Raw genomic sequence first — 23296 nt, forward strand, 5'->3', positions numbered from 1 at the left:
AGTGGCTGACTTTATTTTTTGGGGTTCCAAAATCACTGCAGATGGTGATTGCAGCCATGAAATTAAAAGACGCTTACTCTTTGGAAGGAAAGTTATGACCAACCTAGACAGCATATTGAAAAGCAGAGACATTACTTTGCCAACAAAGGTCCATCTAGTCAAGGCTATGGTTTTTCCAGTGGTTATGTATCGATGTGAGAGTTGGACTGTGAAGAAAGCTGAGTGCTGAAGAATTGATGCTTTTGAACTGTGGTGATGGAGAAGACTCTTGAGAGTCCCTTGGACTGCAAGGAGATCCAACCAGTCCATCCTAAAGGAAATCAGTCTGGATGTTCATTGGAAGGACTGATGTTGAAACTGAAACTCCAATACTTTGGCCACCTGATGCGAAGAGCTGACTCATTTGAAAAGACTCTGATGCTGGGAAAGATTGAAGGCGAGAGGAGAAGGGGACGACAGAGGATGAGATGGTTGTATGGCATCACCGACTCAATGGACATGAGTTTGAGTAGACTCCGGGAGTTGGTGATAGACGGAGGCCTGGAGTGCTGATGACCGAGTGACTGAACTGAACTATTTTATCCCATTCTAAGATGGATCGGAGAGTGATTTGAGCAACTAAGGAATTTATGGAGCCTTAGACTCACCTGTTCTGCCCACTGCTGTCTTGTGAGCAGATAATTCACCAGACACACAGCTGACAGTGACTTGATAAAGTCGTCCAGGGGCCAAGTCTTTAAATTGACTTTCAGTAATCTGGGATGCTAATGTTTTGGATTGTTTGATGGTCCCTTGGTAAGACAGGGTAATGTTGTAGAAATCCACATTTCCAGAAGGCCTTTGCCACTTGACTTTTAGAGAAGTCATGTTGCCTTCATTCGTGACCTTCAGATTTGAGACTTCCATGGGGGCTAATTAGGAAGAACAGGAAAGAGACTTTAATTCAGGATGTCATATCACTCTTATAGTCAAATTCTGACCTGTATTTTAATCTCTATAAGCCACAGTCTCTGCTCTGAAGAAAATGACTTCACAACATTAAAAAAAATACTACAAAACCAAAGAAAGGTTGTCTGGCTAGTGGAGAGAACACAAAAATGGCAGTCAGGAGCCTAGATCCTGGCTCAAATTTGGCCATAGGTTGGCTGGGCAACCCTGGACAGCTCTGTCTATCTCACTAAGCCTAGGAGCCCTAAGCTTAATGATGGCTTGGGTCAAAAAAACTTAAAATGGTCTTTTCCAGTTCTGAAATTCTTTAAGTGGATTCCTCAAAGAAATTGGTCATGTGCCTAATTTCTACCCATCTTTTTTATGTATTTAATAACAACAAGTACATAATAAATAGATTGGTTATCATAAATTTTTGTGCTATAAGTACTTTCTTTTTCATATTAAGTCATGATAAAGCTAAAGCTTAAGAGTTGTGCTATTATTTCATCAAAGGAAATGATTACAGAGAAGAGACACTTTGGTGAATATTTTTCCTAACTTTTGCCTATGCTATAATTTTGGGCCTCACTAATGGCATAATATAAATTAATAATGTTTCACTAAAATAATGGATATAGCACACTGTTTTTGCACAGGCCAATTAAAAATGTAATTGCTCTTGATATACATAAATAATAAGATATATGGTACTTTTTTTGCTACTATATATATATATATACATATTTTTTAAGTGTGATATAAAAATATGTAAATATATAGGTGTCTTCACAGATCTTTCCTACCAACCTCCTATAGTTTCAGGAACTCTCCCCACTAGAATAATGTCTAAGGAACTACACATTTTAGAGTTTCTCTTAAACTTAAATAGCTTCCCAAAGAGGGGATTTATTAACACAGTAGACCGACTAAAAGCATTAGAATCCACTTGGATGGAAGCTCCATTAAGGCAAAGACATTGTCTTTCTTGGACACTGTTGTATCTACAATGTCGAGTATATTGTTTGCACCTTACAAATACTGATTAAAAGAACAAATGAATGAGTATGTGTGTATATACACGATTCATTAAGACTTAGCATAGCACAGATTAGCTTTCTTGCTATGTCAGCCTATGAGAACAACTATAGAATTGGGTCTCAGTACATGCTTCATAGAAGAGAAGGTTTGGGAAATGGCTAGTTCACAGGAGTAGGTGTTTGTATAGCACTGAGAAGAGTAATCCTGGTTCATTGTGAGTGATGTCACAAAGGCAGTGGATGCTGGTTTAAGAGAAGGAAGTAACAATACTTAAATAAAAAGAGAAGCTGAGACTATATCCATGATTAATTCTGCTATTTCATAACGCTGCCAAGGGCTAGCCTAAACTTTAGGATAAAAGGGAATCCCTCTTTCTCTAAGTAAAAATATGGATACATATTAAGGTCCTTTATAATTTATGGATTTTAATTTGTCCTATACTGCCACTATTCATGGAGAAGGCAATGGCACCCCAATCCAGTACTCTTGCCTGGAAAATCCCATGGATGGAGGAGCCTGGTAGGCTGCAGTCCATGGGGTCGCTAAGAGTCAGACACAACTGAGCAACTTCACTTTCACTTTTCACTTTCATGCATTGGAGAAGGAAATGGCAACCCACTCCGTTGTTCTTGCCTGGAGAATCCCAGGGACGGGGGAGCCTTGTGGGCTGCCATCTATGGGGTTGCACAGAGTCGGACACGACTGAAGCGACTTAGCAGCAGCAGCAGCCACTATTCAAATAATAAACCTTGTTTATTAAACATTTCCTTGAATTGAGCTTATTACTGTACAGAAAAGCTAGGGAAACTTACTTGTCCTGGCTGATTTCCATCTGTAGTTTTGCAGCCCTGCAGCCTCGCTAACAATGGTGACATTATAGAGGTGACCAGGTGTCAGTCCATGAAAAGTGTAGAAAGTAGTGTCCACAGCAATACTATGAACTAGAATCCCTTTATCCATTAGCATCAGCTGGTATCGTTCCACGTTCCCAGGGCCACGTGACCAGGAAATCAGGAGCGAATTAGTTTTTGCCAAAACACCAATATCTTTCACTGGGGATGGCACTAGTGGGATAAAATGCATTTCCGAAGTGTTATTCATAATTTCCTTATAAAATATATAAACACATTTAATTTGAAACCACACATTCATTTTTGCTTCTCTGTAATTTGTGTAATAACTAGTGAAAATAGCACCCTTGACATTTTACTGGGATCTGGATTAACGCTCTTTTCAAATCCCACAGCCTAAAGCTACATCATAGTTTACCTGTCTATCTCCCTCATTTAACAGGTATCAAGGTAGATTTTGCCAATGAAGTATGATGTGGCATAGCAGTAAAAGGAAAAGAGAAAAGAAAGAACTATAGAAGATGAAAAATTGAAAGAGAGCAATAAAGCAGGAGAGAAAATCAGTGGAGAGTGAATGATAAGACAGTGTGTTATGGAAGGAAATGGTAATGTGCCGCTGATACTGGGAAGCATGGGTACAAGCAAAGACTAGCTGGGAAACATCTTCATTTTGGAGAAAGTTTCGGTCCCAGAGAAGTTCCACGACTTGTTCAAAATCACCTGGCAAGGTGGCAGCCCAATCCCACCTCCTTGTTTCCAGTCCAGTCTTTCCTCTATTATCAGTTTCGTTGTCTGTCTGTCTGTCTATCTATTGTTGATCTCACAGCATTCTTACTCCTTTTTCCTGAATCTAATATAACTTCAAAAGGAGTATAGACTATTAAATACCCAACTACATGTAAACAAATCTTACCTGTTGATCCATTGGCATACATTGTAGAGGAACGTTTATCCCCAGAAACAGCTGTGATGGTAATATTATATTTATTACCAGCAGTGAGGTTGAAAAATGTGTATTCATTCCGTGAAGCTCTTTCTTGAATTTGGGCCGTCTGTATCTTTTGGTTATCATCAAGTAACTGTACCTCATACCAGGTGACTTTTCCCGAGGAAGGAGTCCACCAAACATGCAAACTGGTGGTAGTAGTTTTCTCTTTACTGACTTCAAACCTAGCAGGAGGTAAAGGATCTATGGGGCAAACACCAAAAAAGAGAAGGTAGCTTGAGGACTTTTGCAGATGCACTCTTACCTTGCTACAATCCAGACTCAGTTTCCTTCAACGCTTTCAGAACTCTGCTGCCCATGATATGAATGGGCATTTTACACTACTTCCAAACCACTGTACTTAAAAAAGGAATCTACCTTAGCTATTAGTCATATAAACTCCTTTTTCTCTAATAAAACTTTTTTGTCAGACAGCTCTGAGCCTGGAGATCCAAGCAAGGTTACATTTTCTTTGGCTTGCAGGTTTTGCATTTTTCAAACACTGACAAACATCCAGGCTCTTCCTGGATAAATACTGAAAATCTCAGCAGAAAATATATATATTAAGAAATAATTTTAAAATGTCTGCTAAATGTTCTCTTTTTTAGGTTGTGGGGCTTAGGGGGTTACATTTACAAAACTTTGGGTTGTTCTTAGGTATCAGAAAACCACAAAAGATACAAACCTGATAATGAAGCCAAGGTTAGGTATGTTCACCAAAATGAATACTCCCAACAACAGGGATTCCCTGGGACTTCCCTGGTAGTCCAGTGGTTAAGAATCTGCTTGTAATGCAGGGGCTGTGGGTTTAATCCCTGGTCGGGGAACTAAGATCCCACATGTCCTGGACCAACTAAGCCCATGCACCACAACCAGGGATTCTGTGCACCACAAGGAAAGATCCTGCATTATGCAGTGAAGATCCTGTGTGCTATAATTAAGACCCAACTCAGCCAAATAAATATTTTTAGAAATTGGGATTCCTTATGTCCCTAGATTTTTTTAAACTTGAGTTCTGGGACATTTTGGAGCTGCCAAAACTCTTAGAGCAGACGGGAATGGGTTAGCCCTGCACCTGGCTATGCACTTAGTTTCAATTCTCAAAGCCATGGGTCAGTTTGAGGAGTCCTGTTTGCTGTGTACTGAATCTTCACTGTAGAACTTGAACTAGGATGACCATTACATCTCTAGGTTAGGAACTAAGTCAATAAGATTAGAGAGCAGATGATACTATGGGACCATCTGAGCAACGAGTCTCTCCTCACCCTGAATATGGGGAGAAGAAACGTTGACAGTAACATATACATAGTTTTCAGAAATTCTACCTGGCTTTTGTTTTAAGAAATGAGCCCCAGATACTGGAGACTAAATTTCAAGAGTCAGGTTAACTGTTTTAGTGGCATGGCATAGTGATCTCAGTTCTTATCTACCACCTGGTAAATTATATTTTACTCATGAAATAAGAAATTCTAGCGTCTTCCTAGAACAGTATATGTTTTAAGAAAGTCTTTACTTGTTATTAGCATAAATATAAATAGGAACAAGGTAATCTTACTCTATATTCTCCATAGACGCCACACATAGGCTAAATACAGCCAAGTCAAGCAGCAAACTTTGGGACTCCACAGCACAGGTGAGCTAGGAGGACACGGTTCTGTGGTTTATACCCTAGCAGCACAGGTTCACCTAAACAGTGTAGACTCTAGAGTCCTGAATCGGGTCTCCCGCTTTGTAGCTGTATAGCAATTCCTTAACCTCCCTGTGCCTCAGCTGTGTCCTCCATGCAATGCTGATAACAATACTATCTTTTAAGTAGATCTGTTATGAAGATGAAATTGAGTATTTTATCTAGAGAACTTAAAAAGTGTCTGGCACATGGTGTTCAATGTTTGCTATTATTACTATTACTATTATTCCTCTTCTAGTTGGGACAATCTCGTCATAGAAGTAATGGCAGAGAGAGTGGGCTTTGGAGTCAGAACTCAATTCAAATTTTGGTTCCCTCATGTATCAGTCATGAGACCCTCTGGAAGCTACTTAACCTTCTAAGCCTCCATTTCTCCCCCTGTCTGGGGAACATAACAACAGTACCTATATTCTTAAAGGTTTGGAGGAGTAACAAGATATATCAGAGACTTCACCTGATATACAACGTATTCTGTCTGTGAGAGCATAAAAAAGAAATTTCCTCCGAATCACTGACAGAATGGAGGCAAAACTGGAATACCATATTTTTTAGAGACTAAACTGATAATGGCATTAATTGCTTTTCTTATGAAAAAAAAAAAAAACTTGGAAAAATCTTATCAATTTATTCCCATGAACTAACTTTCTAACCCTTAAGATAAAATAAATAAAAAAATTCCCAAGATGATTCTCATTTATGGGTTCTTGAGGAAAAACAGTATGGGTTTGTGTCTGTGTGTATGTGTGGCAATATTATTTAAATTTTCTATCCTACATAGCAGTCTACAATTACAGACGCCATAATAAAAGGAAAGAACACAATTTCCCCTCACAAAAAGTTTCCTTGTTATCATGAGATTCTCATAACCCAAGAAACTCAAGAGCAACCTTGTCATAGCCAACTGAGGTGATGCGTTTTTGCTGAAGAGGCATTTTAAGGACAAGAACGAGAGAAAGAGATGCTTTCCAGTGATTATTCAAATGGGATCAATACTGTCACCTACATGCCCAGCGCAGCCAGGTAAAGGTTAAAGAAAGTGATGTTATGATCCTTATGATCTAAACATATATAATTTGCAAAATAAAAGCTATAAAAAATGAATTTTAAGGTTGCGTGCCTAGAGGGTGAAGTTCAGAAATGCAGGCTTTATCTAATCTCTCTGAGCCAGAAAACAACAGTCAACCCTTTGTACATCCGCTAGAACAAAGGAACAATGAGATTGGGAAGTGCCTGGGCTGCAAGAACCTGCGCTGGAAACAAACACTTAAAACCCCATTTATGCTGTGATAAAGGCCTTTGCTGGCAGAGGTCCACTATTGCTACGCATGCAGCAAGAGTGCAATAGTTTTCAGACTTTTCAGTCTAAGACCAAGGAAAATTCTGCTGTATTAAATTTTTTTAAGTTTTCAATATTTTATTAGAAACAAATTAGATACTTCCATCAGGATGCTAATTTCAATGATTTCTCTATCTGTCCATCTATCTACCTATCCATCTATATATCATCTACCTATGTAGATAGGTATCTATCTAGATATCTAGATAGACATATGAAAGAGAGTTTTAATGCTATTTGAAAATTTAGTCATATGTCTGTAATATTATCATATGAAGATCATATGTAATTAGAAAACCCTACTTGACTTATATAATTTATGCTGATGGCTAAAAGTTATCAATGTACACATGTGTGCATTTATAGCCTTTCTTGTTTTTCCATCCACAGCTCTCATACATACAGTAACCAGTGAAGTATTATTAAGCTATGAGAACTATTGGAAATCATAAATCAATAATTTAATCTCAATCAATATATCAAAATTTATCATTAGCCATAAAATTAAGACATCTTTGTTTGTATTTCTTGGTTCCAAACACACCTGAAATGTGGAGTGTCAAATGCAAAATTCTGCAGTATTCAGCTGCTCATTTTCAGTAAATTTCATTATCAGGAAGCCCTAGAATTTCATAAGTAGGTTTGCTGTCGATTTGCTTTTTCTGATAAAGTTTAGTCAAATTCCTGAACCAAAACAGATTCTTCCTTTTTTTTTAATTGACTTAAGGAGAGAGAAAAACCCACATGTATAAAATGGAAGTGATATTTAAAAAATTCTTTTGTATAGCCATTAAAGCATTATTATCTATTGCTATAAGAATTTGAGGAGTGTTTAGAATTCAAAATGTTAGTATGTATTTTGGAAATAAATTTAGCCTTATAACAAGAGAGCAGACAATTCATAAGGTAGTGTCAAAAGCTTTTTTTGAAATCATATAGCACAGAGTATACATGCGTAGGATCTAGTCATTTACAATGTGCTTTGGAGAAGACGATGAGAGGCATTAAGTGACTCATTTACATTACACAGGTAATTCAGCTGAGCTTCTAACATCTGGCTCCCAGTGAGTTCTTTTCTATCACACTTTAGTTGTCCCAGGGTGGAAAATGATGACCATGAGTCTCACAGTCAGTATAACAAAAAATCAAACCAGATGTCTAAGAAAAATAATAGACAAATTTACAGAAGCTTCATTTGATGAAGCTTTGATGATGGTTTGGACACTGTAATACAGATAAATGAATAACAACATTAATAAAAGCTAAATCTAATTCTGCATCCAGGAACATTCTATCGATTTTTTAAAATTATTTTTCTTGTCTATTCCTTTTTATCTCCTACTCCCTTAACCTGGTGTTCCTTGTGTTGTGTCGGATTACTCCAAGTGTCTTTCTTATTTTCTGTCTTTCTCCCACTATTGCCAAATAATTGCTTTGTATATCTCTCCCATCTGCCATCCTGATTTCCTAGGAAGCACCAAGAATTCTTCATGAGATGAAGTCTGAACTTCTCCACAGAAACTCAAGGTCTCCTCAAGCAGGATACTATCCTCCACCCACCTCTCCAACACACACCTTACGTTTCAGCACTAACTTCAGTCCAAGAGATCTATGTGATTTTATGTGATTACAGAGTCAACTTCTGTACCTTTACAGGAATTATGATACTATTCTAGTTAAAAGCAGGCTGGCTAGGAGACCAGAAGCGGCATTTAGTAGCCCTCTACATAAAATGGTGTGAACATCAACTGTTCATATAAACTAATTGGGAATTTTATCATAGAAACACAGTCAGGGTGAGGCAAAAGCCACAAACCATTCCTTGGTATGGGTTTTTGAAAATGGGCAGAAGAAGAAAAGGAGAAAGCCACTGCTCTCACAATCTGTAGTTAAATACATTTATAAAGAGGAAGAGCTTCCCAGGTTGCACTAGTGGTAAAGAACCCACCTTCCAATGCAGGAGACATAAGAGACTCAGGTTTGATCCCTGGGTCAGGAAGATCCCCTGGAGGAGAGCATGGCAACCCACTCCAATGTTCTTGCTTGGAGAATCTCATGGACAAAGCAGCCTGGCGGGCTATGGTCCATAGGGTCGCAAACAGTCTGACACGACCAAAGTGACTTAGCACGCATGCATAGAGAGGAAAATCTCTTTCAAAGGGCTTCCCTGGTAGCTTTGTGGTAAAGAATCCGCCTGCCTGTGCAGGCAACATGGGTTCGATCCCTGGATCAGGAAGATCCACTGGAGAAGGAAATGGAAACCCACTCCAGTGTTCTTGCCTGGGAAATCCCATGGACATGGAGTCTGCTGGGCTACAGCACATGGGGTTGCAAAAGAGTTGGACAAGACTTAGTGACTAAACAACAACGATTTTATTTTACTTTGTTGCAGTTTGACTATAGTCAGCTTTCTGATTTATAAGATGATGTATACCATATTATGCTAATAATACATTTCATTTATCAACTTTATACATTAGACATAAAGTTCAGGTAGCAAAGAACTTTCAAAGTTTTAACAGCCTTGAAATTAAATCAGGTTAGACAATCACTGCATCATGATTAACAACAGTGAGGGATACCATATTATTTTACAGCTCACCATATTTGGCCTCTGAGAGTCTACAGTTTACTCAGGCATATAGGACATGTGAAAAAAGTAAACACAGAGGTGACTTATCAGGGAGGCTGACTTTGACGTCACACTATACCTGTGTTCAAATCCCAACAATGTCACTTCAAACAATGACTTTAGGCAAGTCACTTAACTGCACCAAGGCTAAGTCTCCTCATCTGTAAAATGAGACACCTGCTTTACAGAGTTGCAGTGTTAAGAGGTAATGGAGGCAAAGTGTTAAGTATAGCCCAGGCATGTGGTGAGGCCTCAGAAAATGGCACTTGGTGTGAGTACTGCTACTGTTCTTGCTGTTCAGGGTAACACAGGTCAGTGTCAATGCTGAAAATGCAAAAGGGGAATGACATTCAAGGATAAAGATCTCAGAGGTGGGCTTCATGAAGGAAATGAACTTGAGCAAGTTGGAAGGTCAAGCAGGACTTAGAAATCAAAGAGAGGCCATTGCAGAGTGAGAGGGCAGTTTAAGCTCCAGCTGCTGCTGCTGCTAAGTCGAGTCAGTCGTGTCCGACTCTGTGCGACCCCATAGATGGCAGCCCACCAGGCTCCACTGTCCCTGGGATTCTCCAGGCAAGAACACAGCACTGAAAATCTCACTTCCACCGAGTATTAGAGAACCGTGTCAACACCGAGGGGACCCTGACAGCTGATAGAGACTTTAATACCCTCAGGCCCAGGATATCCTTCAGCAGTTCCACTCTTCTCTTTTATATTAATAGTGGAGGTTTTCTTGGGAATTCCCTGCTGGTCCAATGGTTAAGAGTCAGTATTTTCATTGCTGGGGCTCCGGGTTTGATCCCTGGTTTGGGAACTAAGATCCTGCATGCCACGCAGTGTGGCGGAAAGCAAAACCAATTGAGATTTTCTCAATATTATATAAATGCAGTATAAAGGGAAGTCCTTTGGCCTCCTCTTCCAAACAGATTGCTGCCTAGAAGTCTCTTATGTAGAAATTCATGCGCTGTTGCTTGACGTGTGCTTCTGAACCTGGACATCTCAGTACCAAGGAATTACTTTTAATGTTAGGTCTGATATTGATACTGTGGTTATGTTAAAAATAATGCTTATCATTCAGAAATGCATACTGAAATATTTATAAATGAAATTAAATAATGACTTGGGCTGTGTTGATATGATACATGGTTAGGGAGTGAGTGGGGATATAGATGAAACAAGATTGTCTGTCGGTTGGTAACTGTTAACAGTAGGTGATGTGTAAGTACATGGTTGTTCATAATACTATTCTGCTTACTTTTTATGTATTTGGGTTCTTCCGTCTAGAAGGAAGAAGAACAAAATCAAAACCCCCAATCCCTGGAAATCTGTATGTGTATCTACCATGTTAATTTCAGTTGCATTGATTCATCTTTGTTTATATACATTCCTACATATAGAATGGCCTTGACTTCTCCTACAAGGTTAGAAAGTAGCATTATCCTCTATCCCCCAGGGGGATTCCAGGGAACTGATGTCTGGGAATGGAAGACATAATAAATTTTCTTCCATTTCGTCTGGGCAAATTAGATTTTACTTTTTGGTAATGTGCAGAATGCCATGCCCACCTACAGAAGTCAGACTAATGGCAGAAGCTTCCAAACACACACAAAGTCACATTCAGAGAACTAGGTTGGTCCATTTCATACATGGAACTCAACTTGACCTTAAAATTCCTGAAATAAATACCTTGCAAATGGCTGATTCCTAAATACTGAAGCCCATCACCAGAAGTACAACACAATCAAAATCAATATTATTTCATCACACTAACACACTTTTAATCATTATTCTACCCTTGAGTAGGCTAAGTATCTATAGATTTAAAATATTTTGTAATGTATTTTCTTCTCTTTAAAAATTGAGTTGAAAAGTAACAACAAACTATCACAGGTAATTTGAAAGAACAAAAGCCGACTTAAAAATTATATCCATTCTACAGAGTAATAGAAAGAACAGGAGTAGGAGTTGGGGCCAGTAAGTCAGGGTTCGAGGTCTATGTTTGTTAACAGTATGGATTTGTGATTAGTTAATTCTTATGAATATCAATTTCATCTCCAACCTGAAAGTAACAACAGGAAACATTTCACATTTAGTATGTGACAAAAACGGTTGTAACATTTATGTCTGAATCAAAACCTCAAAACCTCAAACCCTATGAAGTGAGCATTACTTTTATTATTGTCCCCATTTTAGAGATTAGAAAAGGTTAATAACTTGCCCAAGGCAACTTGGTTAGTAAGGAATGGAGGCAGCTGCTTTCAGAACTCATCTCTTAATCACTATGTAACCTGTGCCTCATGACACTCCCTCCACAGGATTGCCATGTGGATATAATTAAACAATATATGTTTAAATATATTAAATATATATATATACAATATATTTAACATATATATAAACAATCAGTTAAATATATATATTTTATACTTTTACTTATGAAACAAGGTAGATGAAAGTATTTTAAATACTACAGGAGTACAAGACAAATATTAGAGTATTATGTTCTTCTTGGGAAAGACAATAAATACTTCTAAGCATTATAGAATTAACCAGGCATAAGAGGAAATGGTTACCAAAATCTTAATGCCAATGAATAATATAAAAACTATATCATTATCTCTTGAACTTCAGTATGCAATGATTCACTTTGATATTTGTTTAAAATCAGATACCCTAGGCTCTACTTTTAAATTCATCACATATGAGGTAGAAGCCAACAATATGCTTTTATAACAAACCCTGCAACAGATTTTGATGCTGTAGGTTACAGACAGTGCTGAAAAATAATGACCTGTGTTTAGAGCCACGTGAGTGTTATGAACTGAATTGCATCTCTCTAAAATTCATATGTTAAAGCCCTAACTACCAATACTTCATAATGTGACTGTATTTGAAGATGAGATCTCTAAAGGGGTAATTGAGTTAAAATGGGGTCTTTAAGGTGCTTCCTACTCTAATATGACTGGTGTCCTTATAAGAAGAGGAGATTAGATCACAGACAACACAGATGAAGGACCAAGTAAGGACATAGTGAGGTGGTCATCTGCAAGACAGTCAGAGGAGCCTTAGAAGAAACTTGCTGACAACTTAATCTGGGACTTCTAGGCTCTAGAGCCATGAGAAAATAAATTTATTGTTAAAGCCACCCAGTCTGTGGTATTTTGTTATGGAAGCCCTGGTAAACTAATAAAACATGTTGAGGTGGAAATAATAACTGACATAGTAATTAGGTAATTAAAGCTTTTTTAAAAGTTAAAAACACAGGAGCTAACTTTAAAGAGCTAATTTTTTTGCCTTTTTGTTTTAGGCTGATTAGCAGGGCTTCCCAGGTGGCATTAGTGGTAAAGAATCCACCTGCCAATGCAAGAGATGTAAGAGACTCAGGTTCGATCCCTGGGTTGGGAAGATCCCCTGGAGGAGGGCATGGAAACCCACTCCAGTATTCTTGCCAGGAGAATCCCATGGACAGAGGAGCCTGGTGGGCTACAGTCCATAGGGACACAAAGGGTTGGACAGGACTAAAGCACACTAGGCTGATTGATAAGAGCCTGACAGTGACTAACAAGAAAGTATATGACACAAAGATATTCTTCCTATAGGTAAAGTTCCCTACCATCAGATTACTTCCCTGGGCTCCATAACTTACCTATAACCCAAGGAAAATAGACCATATTTTTACATACATTCAGCTTTCCTGGTGGCTCAGACGGTAAAGCCTCTGCCTGTGATGTGGGAGACCTGGCTTCAATCCCTGGGTTGGGACGATCCCCTGGAGAAGGAAATGGCAACCCACTACAGTACGCTTGCCTGGAAAATCCCATGGACAGAGGAGCCTGGTAGGCTACAGTCCATGGGGTCACAAAGGGTCGGATGCAACTGAGCAACTTCACTTTCACTTTCTTTACATACATTTTCCCCCTAAAGTATTAATTTCATTTATTAATATTTGTCTATCATCTATTTATTCATTCATAGTTCCACCCATTCATCTCTCCATTCATCAATCCATCTTTCCATCCAATTAATCAATATTTACTGAACACCTACCATGGGCTAGATGCCATTTTAGGTCCTGAAGAAATACTTCTTATTCATGGAAAGATAAACATTCCCCCAAATTTCTAAATGAAAACTCTACAGTTTCATGTAAGCAAACACTAATGTCCTTAGGATACTTTAAGGTAAGGAAATAAATAATCCCCAGTCCAGGGGATTCGGGGGAACTGGTACCTGAGAGGAAAAAAGCCACAATTCAGCTTTAGAGAGGTCCAGGCAGAATGATCAAGTTTTGCCAAATCTTCCAATATTTTAAGGTAATCAATATGTCTGGTATTTATGTGAATTTTCAGCTCAATGCTGGTGAAATAATCTGAATTTTTCACAAACATTACATGAACCAAACAAGATCTATCGAAATAAATTATGCAGATAACAAATATTGAAAACCTCCACACTTCTGTGAACACTGGGTCCTCAGAGTCTATATCAGAGGCTATGCACTGGTGGCCCCTGAGGGTGTCAAGGAGCCTAAATAATAGATTTTGTTTGGCTCACGTAATGTTTCAACACCCCAGGGGCTACCAGTTTGCAGCCTCTGATCTGTATTCCGAGGACAGAGTACTAACAGAAGTGTTGAGGTTTTCAAATTTATAATCTGTTTCTAATAATTTACAACTATATAATTTGGCTTTCAAATTATTACAGTTCTTGCATTGATTGTTTATGACCAAATATATCCAAGAGAAGCAGAGCAGGGTATTCAATGGGAAGAAGTGGTAAGGCTCTGTCACCACCCTTATCCTGAACTTCTCTCACCTCTACAGAAGACTACAAGGACAGAGACCATGCATGTCATCTTTATTAATCACTACCTGGCCTAATTCCCTACAGTATCCATGCCTGATAAATGTTTGTTGAACTGAATTTGAATCCACATAGGTTTTCCAATTCTGATTTTAAATCTGGAGTGAAAACTGACTGTTGCTGAAATAGTTCCTATTTAGTTAAATTTTATTTTAAGGTCATGTCTACATTACTAAAATAACTATTTTTAGATAATTTACCAGGAAAAATAACCAGACAAATCCCACTTGGAATGACACAGAGATAATCTAAGCAACTGCTGTATCTCCAGCCATATCATGCCTTGCTCTCACTCTATTTTACTCTGTAATGATAAGACAGGCATAACGGAATAAGAAAAGGACAACATATCTGAATGACTTTTTTGGTCTGAAGTTATATCTCAGACTCAGTATTATGCGACTAGTTGATCCTGCTTTTATAACAATAAAATATGATTTGTGGCATTCATCTCTGTAGCTTACCAATTGATACTAGAGGGATACCAGTACTTTCTCTGAACTTAGACTAAAAACTCACATATGTCCTTAAATATAGGAAGCACAAAAAGTGCTGACAAAAAATAATCAACCAAAAATATTCTGAAACATTTGTAAAAATATCTTAATTAAAAAATATTTAGTTAAGTAAATTATTTTTAAATATAGAGAATCCTAAGTAAGGTTATACCATCATACAAATAACTATGAAAAACTTATCATTATACAAACATCATTGTTGATCAAATTTCATTCTTCACATTTAGCACGGAGCTCATAAAATTTATGGTGAAAAGTCTATTTGTAGTACTGTAAAAGGTGAATCCTTAAGGAAAATGATGAGACACTGAATGCTAACAACTGTGAATGCCGATTGTCTTTTTTAAAATTCAACATAGTCAATAAAATGCAAATATTTCTTACATTTCACAAATGTCTCTGGACTTGAAACACACGCACTAATTAACTCTAAACTTATTCTAACTAGTGACACCACAGTGAGTTCATTTTTATCAATTTTGTTTTTCAAAAAAGTAAAACCTCTGGGTTAAATCAATGTATTCTTGCTTAATGTCTTCATCTTTCTCCCTTAAGCTTCTGAAGGCTCACCCGTTTCTAAAAGTCATTCTGCTCCATTCAATACAGACACCTTATCAAATGTAAACAACACATCTAGAAGTTCTGTGATAAATTTCACAGTATTAGCAATCTGAGTGTTTATGGAACTACCTTCATATACCAAGAAATTAAGAACTTTATAACTAAAAAACCCAGCCACTAAAACTTCTGTAAAATGTTCTTATTATGTCAATGATTTTGGACTCTCTTTGATTCTATATAAGAACACAACTGTGTTCTTAACAAGTGTTGTCTCTTTTCAATTCAAGTTCCTGCAAATCTCAGAAATTATCTTTCATCTGAAGTAACTGGGCATTCTTAATAAGAGAATAATTAATTGGCTTATCATATGAATCTGTTTACATTTCCTGACTCTGTTGTGACAGCCCTGATAACTTACCATTCTCACACCTCTCAAAGAACTATAGCTGAAGAAGTGATCTTGGTTCAGGCTGAAAGTGAAAGACTAGCGAGCACAACACACTTCTAAATTTAACTTCTGGAATTTTTCAGTTAAATTTGACTTTCTGGATGAAAGTCAGGCTTCTCTATGGCAACAAATAAAGATAATGTTAAAAGGAAGACTAATAAGGTCATAAAACATGGAAGTCATTAGCGGATTTACAGCATATCTGGGGGTGACTCTGGGGATTAATGAGGTAACATGCACAACAGCCCCCGCCTAAGTAAGCTGTTGGTTGGAACCTGGACCTCAATGACCAAGTCTAACACTCTCATTTTACAGACAAGAAAACCGAGGCAGGCAAGACACGCTTACCATGTATGGAAGGTTTTACCAAAAGCTTACAGAAAATGATTGATTTAGGTTGCAGAGTAACCAAAAGATGTTCTTCGATATTGTATGGTTTTAGTTACTCAAGTGATAAAAAAATTAAAATTTTCATATCTTCATTTCAAGGGACTTTTTCTAATTTCCCCCTAAGAATGATTCTATCCCTGATGACTTTTATGTCCTGGTTCCAAAAATAAAACTAAGTTGAGGAAAGTCATATCCCTAATCATTGCACTTCCGTTATTTATTCTAAAAACATTGACTTAAAATTATTCCAGGACTTGACTCTTCAATGTGTTGGAAGTTCAAACCCCATCACTTTAACAAATTCCCTACACAGCCCACTTATTCTCTCTGCTGCTCTCCCTGTTTAAGTGGCTAGTCCGCTGTTTTCAGCACTAGGGACATCTCTGAAAGTCAGCCAAGCTGTTTCTTGCCAGATCTGAGGAGACTAGAAATCTTTGTCAATAATCTTACAAATGTTTTTACCTTTATTGTCATTATTTTGTATGCCTGGAACTCAAAGGAAGCATTGGCTTGAAAAGGCAGGTCTCAGCCAGGAGTGGCCTGGACTTCCAGCTGCACCTGTCACTTTTTACCTGTTTGCAAGACCATAGTTTTCTTTTCTCCATCCAGAGACATAATAGTGAAATTATAGATGGTTCCCGCTTGTAAATCCTCGGAGTTACATCCATAGGTGGTGTTGTCTATCCGTACAGGGTGGCACCACGCGACCCCAGACGTGTCACTGCTGTAGGTGAGGTTAAAGTTACAGGGGAACGCCAGAGTTCTCCACTGGAGAGACACGGACCGGCTGGAGACCCTGGACTCTGTCAAGGTGAAGTTGCATCTCACTGGCTCCCCCAGTCCAGTCTGCAAAGGAACCAGAACAATAGCTGAAGCCCACCATCTATCCCTGCTCAGGGATGAGTCCGTAGCAAGCTCCCCAAGCTGCCTCCACTCACCCCTGGCCCCAGCCTCTGCCCATGCATCCTTTCGCCCTCCAGTCAAGAGAAAAGAAGTGCGTGGCCACTTTTCCCCTAACTGCTTTTTCTCCCGAGCAGCTGGAGAGAGAAGGTGGCTTTTTGCCTTCTGTGGCACGAGTTGTCAGTCTGGCTGGGGACTCAGAAGAGGATCACCGTTCCCCAAGCAGAGGAAGAAATTCTGCCACCTCCCTCTCCAAAACGCAGCCCAGGAGACCAGAGAGCGGAGTGAGAATCTGATCCTCGGCGGGGAGGGGCGCGGCCGCCCGCGGGGACCTCTTCGCGGCCCCTCACCTGCAGCAGGCTCAGCGCGGTCCACAGGGCCAGCCCGGCTCCATGGCTCCGCATGGCGCTCGGCGGTTCCCCCAAACTCTACTGCGGGGCTGGGACGCGCCGCGCGGCCCGACGGCCGGCGGAGCCCGGACCACTTGTTGTGCGCGCTTAGCGCGCCCCGCGGGCGCAGAGCGCCGGCCTCTGGGCTGGGGACGCGCGGGGGCCGCCGCAGCCGCTGCTGCTGCTGCCGCCCCGGGCGGGCTGCCGACGCGAGAGGCGGCTGGGGCCGTCAGCGCGCCGCCCTTCCCACGCTGCCATTCTGACCCGCGCTGCCTCGCCCCGGGCCCCGGCCGCGGACTTCCGCAATCAAAAGGCAATTTCCTCGTCTCCCGGCAAAGGAACAATGCTCCGGCGAGGGAGGGAGCCCCGCGGAGCAAAGGCTTGAGGCTACCAAGCGGGCACGAGGTGGGCCAAGCTACCCCCGCCGCCCCGCGCCGCCGCCTCCCCCTCCAGGGGTCCCGGCCGCGTCCGCGGAGGTCTGCCTCCTTCTGCGTGAATTTCACTTTTTTCCCACCCTGTGGTCCTCAACCCCACCGTCTTCACCACAATCTGGACTGCCCCCTCTCACTTTCCAGCTCCCCACCCCGCCCTCTTCCTACCCCCACACCCTGCGCCTCCCCTCCCTGTCTTCCTTCCTATCTTCCTCATCTGCTTTCTCCAGGGTCTCTTTTCCCAGGATTAAACTTGACCACAGCAGATTTTCCTAGGTCGCCTCACTCTTTCCTAAATCCTTTATTAGAGTGCTACTGCCTTTCTCACCTCAAAGCATTCATTTGTCTCAACGCGCATCCCCCTGACACAACCAAGAGAAAGACCCTAAAATGGTGGTGTCCATTGTCAACTTGGCCTTCATTTTTTTCTGCCATTCACTTTCCCCTTTCTCTTGTGTAGAGGTCTGTGCCCTCCCCAAATGTTATGCAAATAGTCCTAACCAAGAACATACATAATCACCACCATTTGTTCAGCCCACAAGCAAAGCAGTTTCATTACTGACGGTTCAGTAGTTAAAGTCGTTTTCATCTATAATTGAATGTAAGAAAGCAATAGGAACTCTGGTTTGAGGGAAATACCTTTAATGGCCCAGCTCCCCATATATTACAAAAAAGCAAAATTCACTTAGTTTCAAGCACTAACTTTGTGCCAACTTTTAGCAGTTGCCTCAGTACCTGAGTCATCATGTATCTGAAAATTTTAAAAGTTCCCAATTAATGAAGAGCAAATGGCAGTCCACTCCAGTATTCTTGCCTGGGAAATCCCATGGACAGAGGAGCCTGGGGATTTACAGTTCATGGGGTCCCAAAGAGTAGGACAGGACTGAGGTGATAGTAACAAAGTATTGCAACAAGCTTCTAATGTTTGGTTACTTTTCTTTCGGTGCCATCTCTGACAATTGCTGAGAGGAGATTTTCAAAACAGAATGGTAGAGCTACATTAATTGGAAAGATGACATTCTTTTCTTTTTCAAATAGATTATACATAAAGGTATATTATTGAATACTATATCAAATGTATCTACTTTGAGGAAAAAAAGGAAAGAAGTGAAAATTATTTCAATTCTTTCAGAAATCATGTTTTGTTTTGTTTAATTAATGAAAAAATGAAGTTTCTACTCCTTGGAAGATTCTATGGGTTGTTACTCTGCAGCTAGACTGCTGCTGCTGCTAAGTCACTTCAGTTGTGTCCAACTCTGTGAGACCCCCTAGACAGCAGCCCACCAGGCTCCTCCGTCCCTGGGATTCTCCAGGCAAGAACACTGGAGTGGGTTGCCATTTCCTTCTCCAATGCATGAAAGTGAAAAGTGAAAGTGAAGTCGTTCAGTCCTGTCCAACTCTTCGACATCTGATGGACTGTAGCCTACCAGGCCCCTCCATCCATGGGATTTTCCAGACAAGAGTACTAGAGTGGGATGCCATTTCCTTCTCCAGCAGCTAGACTAGAGATCTCAAATCTCCTTTTCAAGTCACAAATACTCAAAGAAGGTCAAACCTAAAATATGTATGTATTTTGGGGAAAATGTAAGCTTTCTTATTTATTTGCCCAGGTCACTGGTCTTAATAAAGAACACTTTACCCTCCATATTTTACCGCTCAAATTCAATGGCTATTCACAGCCTAGCATGCCTTTCAGCATCATCAGAGACACTCCTCTCCGCATTAGATACTGTAAACCTACAAGCTGCCTTTGACCTTTACAGGAGTCTTTTTCAGCTTTATTCCTTTTTAACATCACCATTTCCCTTTCTGGTGTTTTCAGAAAGCAATGTGATTTCCTTGTCTGTAAAACTGGAATAATGTCTACTCTAAATACTTCCCAGAGATATTATGAAGAATAAGATTACATATGTTAAAGCACCTTTGCAAACTTTAATGTGCTGTCCAAGTGCCAGTTAACCGAGTAATAGACTGCATCCAAATCACACACTTCACTCTTTTTTAAGTTCATCCATTGTGTAGGATCCACTTACCTAACTTCTGCTGGCCATCCTTCTCTGTCTTTTCCAGTGAGGTTTTTGCATTTTTTTCTCATAGATTGGGCCCCCAGTTTGGAATCTTTCCACTCCAATTTACTAAATACTCCTCTTTTCTTTGCACAAAACTTCATTGAATCTTATTTTTTCTGTTCTCCAAGCTTTCTCATTCTTTTTTTTTTTTTAATATTACATTACTACTACTACTAAGTCACTTCAGTCGTGTTCGACTCTGTGCGACCCCATAGACAGCAGGCCACCAGGCTCCCCCATCCCTGGGATTCTCCAGGCAAGAACACTGGAGTGGGCTGCCATTTCCTTCTCCAATGCATGAAAGTGAAAAGTGAAAGTGAAGTCGCTCAGTCGTGTCTGACTCTTAGCAACCCCATGGACTGCAGCGCACCAGGCTCCCCTGTCCTAGGGATTTTCCAGGCAAGAGTACTGGAGTGGGGTGCCATTACCAACTTACTGTACCCTATCAGTTAACTTCAAAATTGTATTTTTTATATACAATATACTGTCTGAATATAATGCAGTATACTGCCTTATAATAGAGGCAACTATACAAAAAAAAAAAGTGAAGAGGACTAGTCAAACAAGGCAGTAACAAAATATCCCCACCACACTCTTCAAATGCTTCTAAAGTCTATAATTAATAGTGACCTGCTAATAATAACCCTGGGGATAGGAATTAGGAAAAGGAGGAGCAATTTCTTTAAGTACAATGATTTTATTATTGATCTATCAAAGAGAGACATTGTACATTTAAGATTGTGTGTCTTTTATCTATTTTGATACCAATGTGTATGAAGAATTACAGCAATCTATGAAGGACTAGGAGTTAGAGATATTTTAGATATGTAATTACTATTTTGTTTTGTTTTTTGGAGAATCTTAAGGCTCATGGCAAAGCACCCAATTAATTAGTGGGTCCTAAATAACCCATAAAAATGAATATATTATGAAACAAGGAGAGAAAGTTTAAACACAGGTTTTTACTGATTACATTTTAAAGGCTGATTTTCCTTTTAGAAACACTTATATGAATATGAAAAATTAGAGAGATATGTAGTAGACTCAAGGCAGTAAGGGACTGGGAAAATCTGCCAGATAACATCTTTTACAAAAGGAGTTTATTTGAAACTACTGTACAAAGCATAAATAAAATAATTCATTTTATTCTTTGTTCTCATCTTTGTTTGGAATTCCTCAACTTCTTTTGAACCTATTTATCCTGTTTAATTCCCTGGAGAAGGAAATGGCAACCCACTCCAGTATTCATGCCTGGAGAATCCCATGGATGGAGGAGCCTGGTGGGCTATAGTCCATGGGGTCACAAAGAGTTGGACACGACTGAGCAACTTCACTTTCACTAGTGAAGGACAGAGCCTGGCATGCTGAAGTCCATAGGGTCACAAAGAATCAGACACGACTTAGCGACTAAACAACAACAAATCCTGTTTAATGCCACTGCATTTGCTTTATAAGTTACTGCGTTCCAGAAATTTGGAGTCAGCCTCTGTAACTTTTCAGGGATAACTTCTCTTTGCCACTATGAAATCTTTCCCAGACTGCATGGGAAGGGTGGGGCTGTTTTTTTTATTAGATATGTGTCTAAAATCAAACAGCTGCCTTTTAAACAAATAGTCATAATAATTAATGAATAATTTCTCTAAATAACATTCATTAATTATGAATTCATAGATGATAGCATGATTCTTTTCATGTTATGAACATACATGTTGAATAATACAACTGATCATCAGGGGTCCCGGGGCCAGGTTTTGAGAATTGTTACTTTACATCCAAGTTTGAGCAGGGTGCAGAGAAGTTTGAGGGGATGCAGGGAGAGTGGATTGGTAAATCTGATTGGTTAATTCAGACTTCTCACTCATGACCTAAAAGGTCTATCATGACCTGGCCTCTGCTCACCCTATGTCTCTCTCTTGCCTGCCTCCTATGCTCCAGCACCCTGGGTCTAATAATCCATTTACTCATTCATTTAGCAAATACTGACTGAGCACCTACTGTGTGCCAAGCCTTGTTATAAATTATGGAGACACCCTAAGGAGCTGACTCTTTTCTGCCCCAGGGCCTTTGTGCTTGCAGTTTTCTCTTGGACCACTCCTGCCCACAGGCTCTGCTTAGCTATCTTCTCAGTCTTTAGATCTCAGCCTAAACACATCCCTGTGGGGCCAGACCCTTTCTGACCTCCTGGGGTTAAGTGTGCCATTATCAATCTTCATCTCAGCAATCCATTTATTTAATTCTGCACATTAATGACACTTGGTAATAATCTAATTATTTATACATTTGTATACTATCTGTCTTCCCTGGCCATGCAGAGAATTCCTTGTGGGCAGAGTCTTTGTCTGTCTTGCTCCTCTGCACAGAACTTGGCAGTATGGTGGAGTTTCAACAAGTATTTTTTGAATGCATAGATGAATGAATGAATGAGTGAGTCTTTGTAGCTGCTCAATAAATATTGTCATCTGAATAAATACTTTAAACAAGCCCTTCTAGACATGTTCCTGCTGTATACCTCAAAGATCATCTTGAAAGGGAGAGAAGGTGAGAGGAGAGAAGAAGAGAAGATTGATTTTGAAGAGAAAGAGGTGGGAAAAGATGAGTGAGAGGGAAAATGAAGGGAGAAAAAGAAGAAAGGGGAGGGAAGGAGTAATCTTTAGGACAGTGGTTCTCAAAGGCTAGAATCAGCATCATCTGAGAACTTGCTAGAAACATAAAATCTTACGGCTCTACCACAATCTGAAGAATTTGAAATGTTCTGGTGGAGCTCAATAATGTGTATGTGGTGTTTAACAAGCTTTCCTGCTTTAGTTGGTGAGAAAGAGCTATCCAAATTCCAGTAAGAAGTCTTAGATTGTCAGTCCCAAACCCTGAATCCTGAACCAGATCATTTTATGTTAAAGAAAGTTAATGATTTCTTCATTCTTTTAAATTTCACTGAGCTCTCTGGTTACAAGAAATATATTGGCGATTTAAAAGGTCTTGAGCAGTTTTAGAAGTTGTCAAGTGGTGACATAATATATAATATAGTATATATTTTATATAGTATATTTACAATATGTATTATATGTACATTTTGATATTTAACACTTCTCCATAAAGTACAGATGCTAAAGGGAAAATGATCAACATGCAGCAAACAATAGATGACATGCCAATTCTGATGCCTTTTTTATGCAGCTCTCATGTCTGTTTCCTCAGAAATTTTTAAAAAGAAGAAAGCCTAGCAATTAGGGAATGTGTCAATTAAAAAAAATTACAAGATGGCAAATCCTTT

The 23296-nt window shown here is 39.5% G+C and overlaps 1 protein-coding gene across 5 annotated transcripts in view; it reads right to left on the reverse strand.

Moving 5' to 3' along the window:
* Positions 1 to 23296, reverse strand: part of PTPRB (protein tyrosine phosphatase receptor type B) — a 129177-nt gene that overhangs the window by 76531 nt on the left and 29350 nt on the right. For 2 of the 5 annotated variants that reach the window (XM_055580480.1, XM_055580470.1), the window contains exons 4-7: positions 16809 to 17082; positions 3733 to 4008; positions 2781 to 3032; positions 648 to 911 (exon numbers count right to left, since the gene is read on the reverse strand). In XM_055580480.1, the coding sequence (XP_055436455.1) occupies positions 648 to 911; positions 2781 to 3032; positions 3733 to 4008; positions 16809 to 17082 (1066 nt within the window). The other 3 variants (XM_055580492.1, XM_055580500.1, XM_055580509.1) reach the window with 3 other exon arrangements.

This window comes from Bubalus kerabau, chromosome 1, assembly GCF_029407905.1.
Source record: "Bubalus kerabau isolate K-KA32 ecotype Philippines breed swamp buffalo chromosome 1, PCC_UOA_SB_1v2, whole genome shotgun sequence".
NCBI lineage: Eukaryota > Metazoa > Chordata > Mammalia > Artiodactyla > Bovidae > Bubalus > Bubalus kerabau.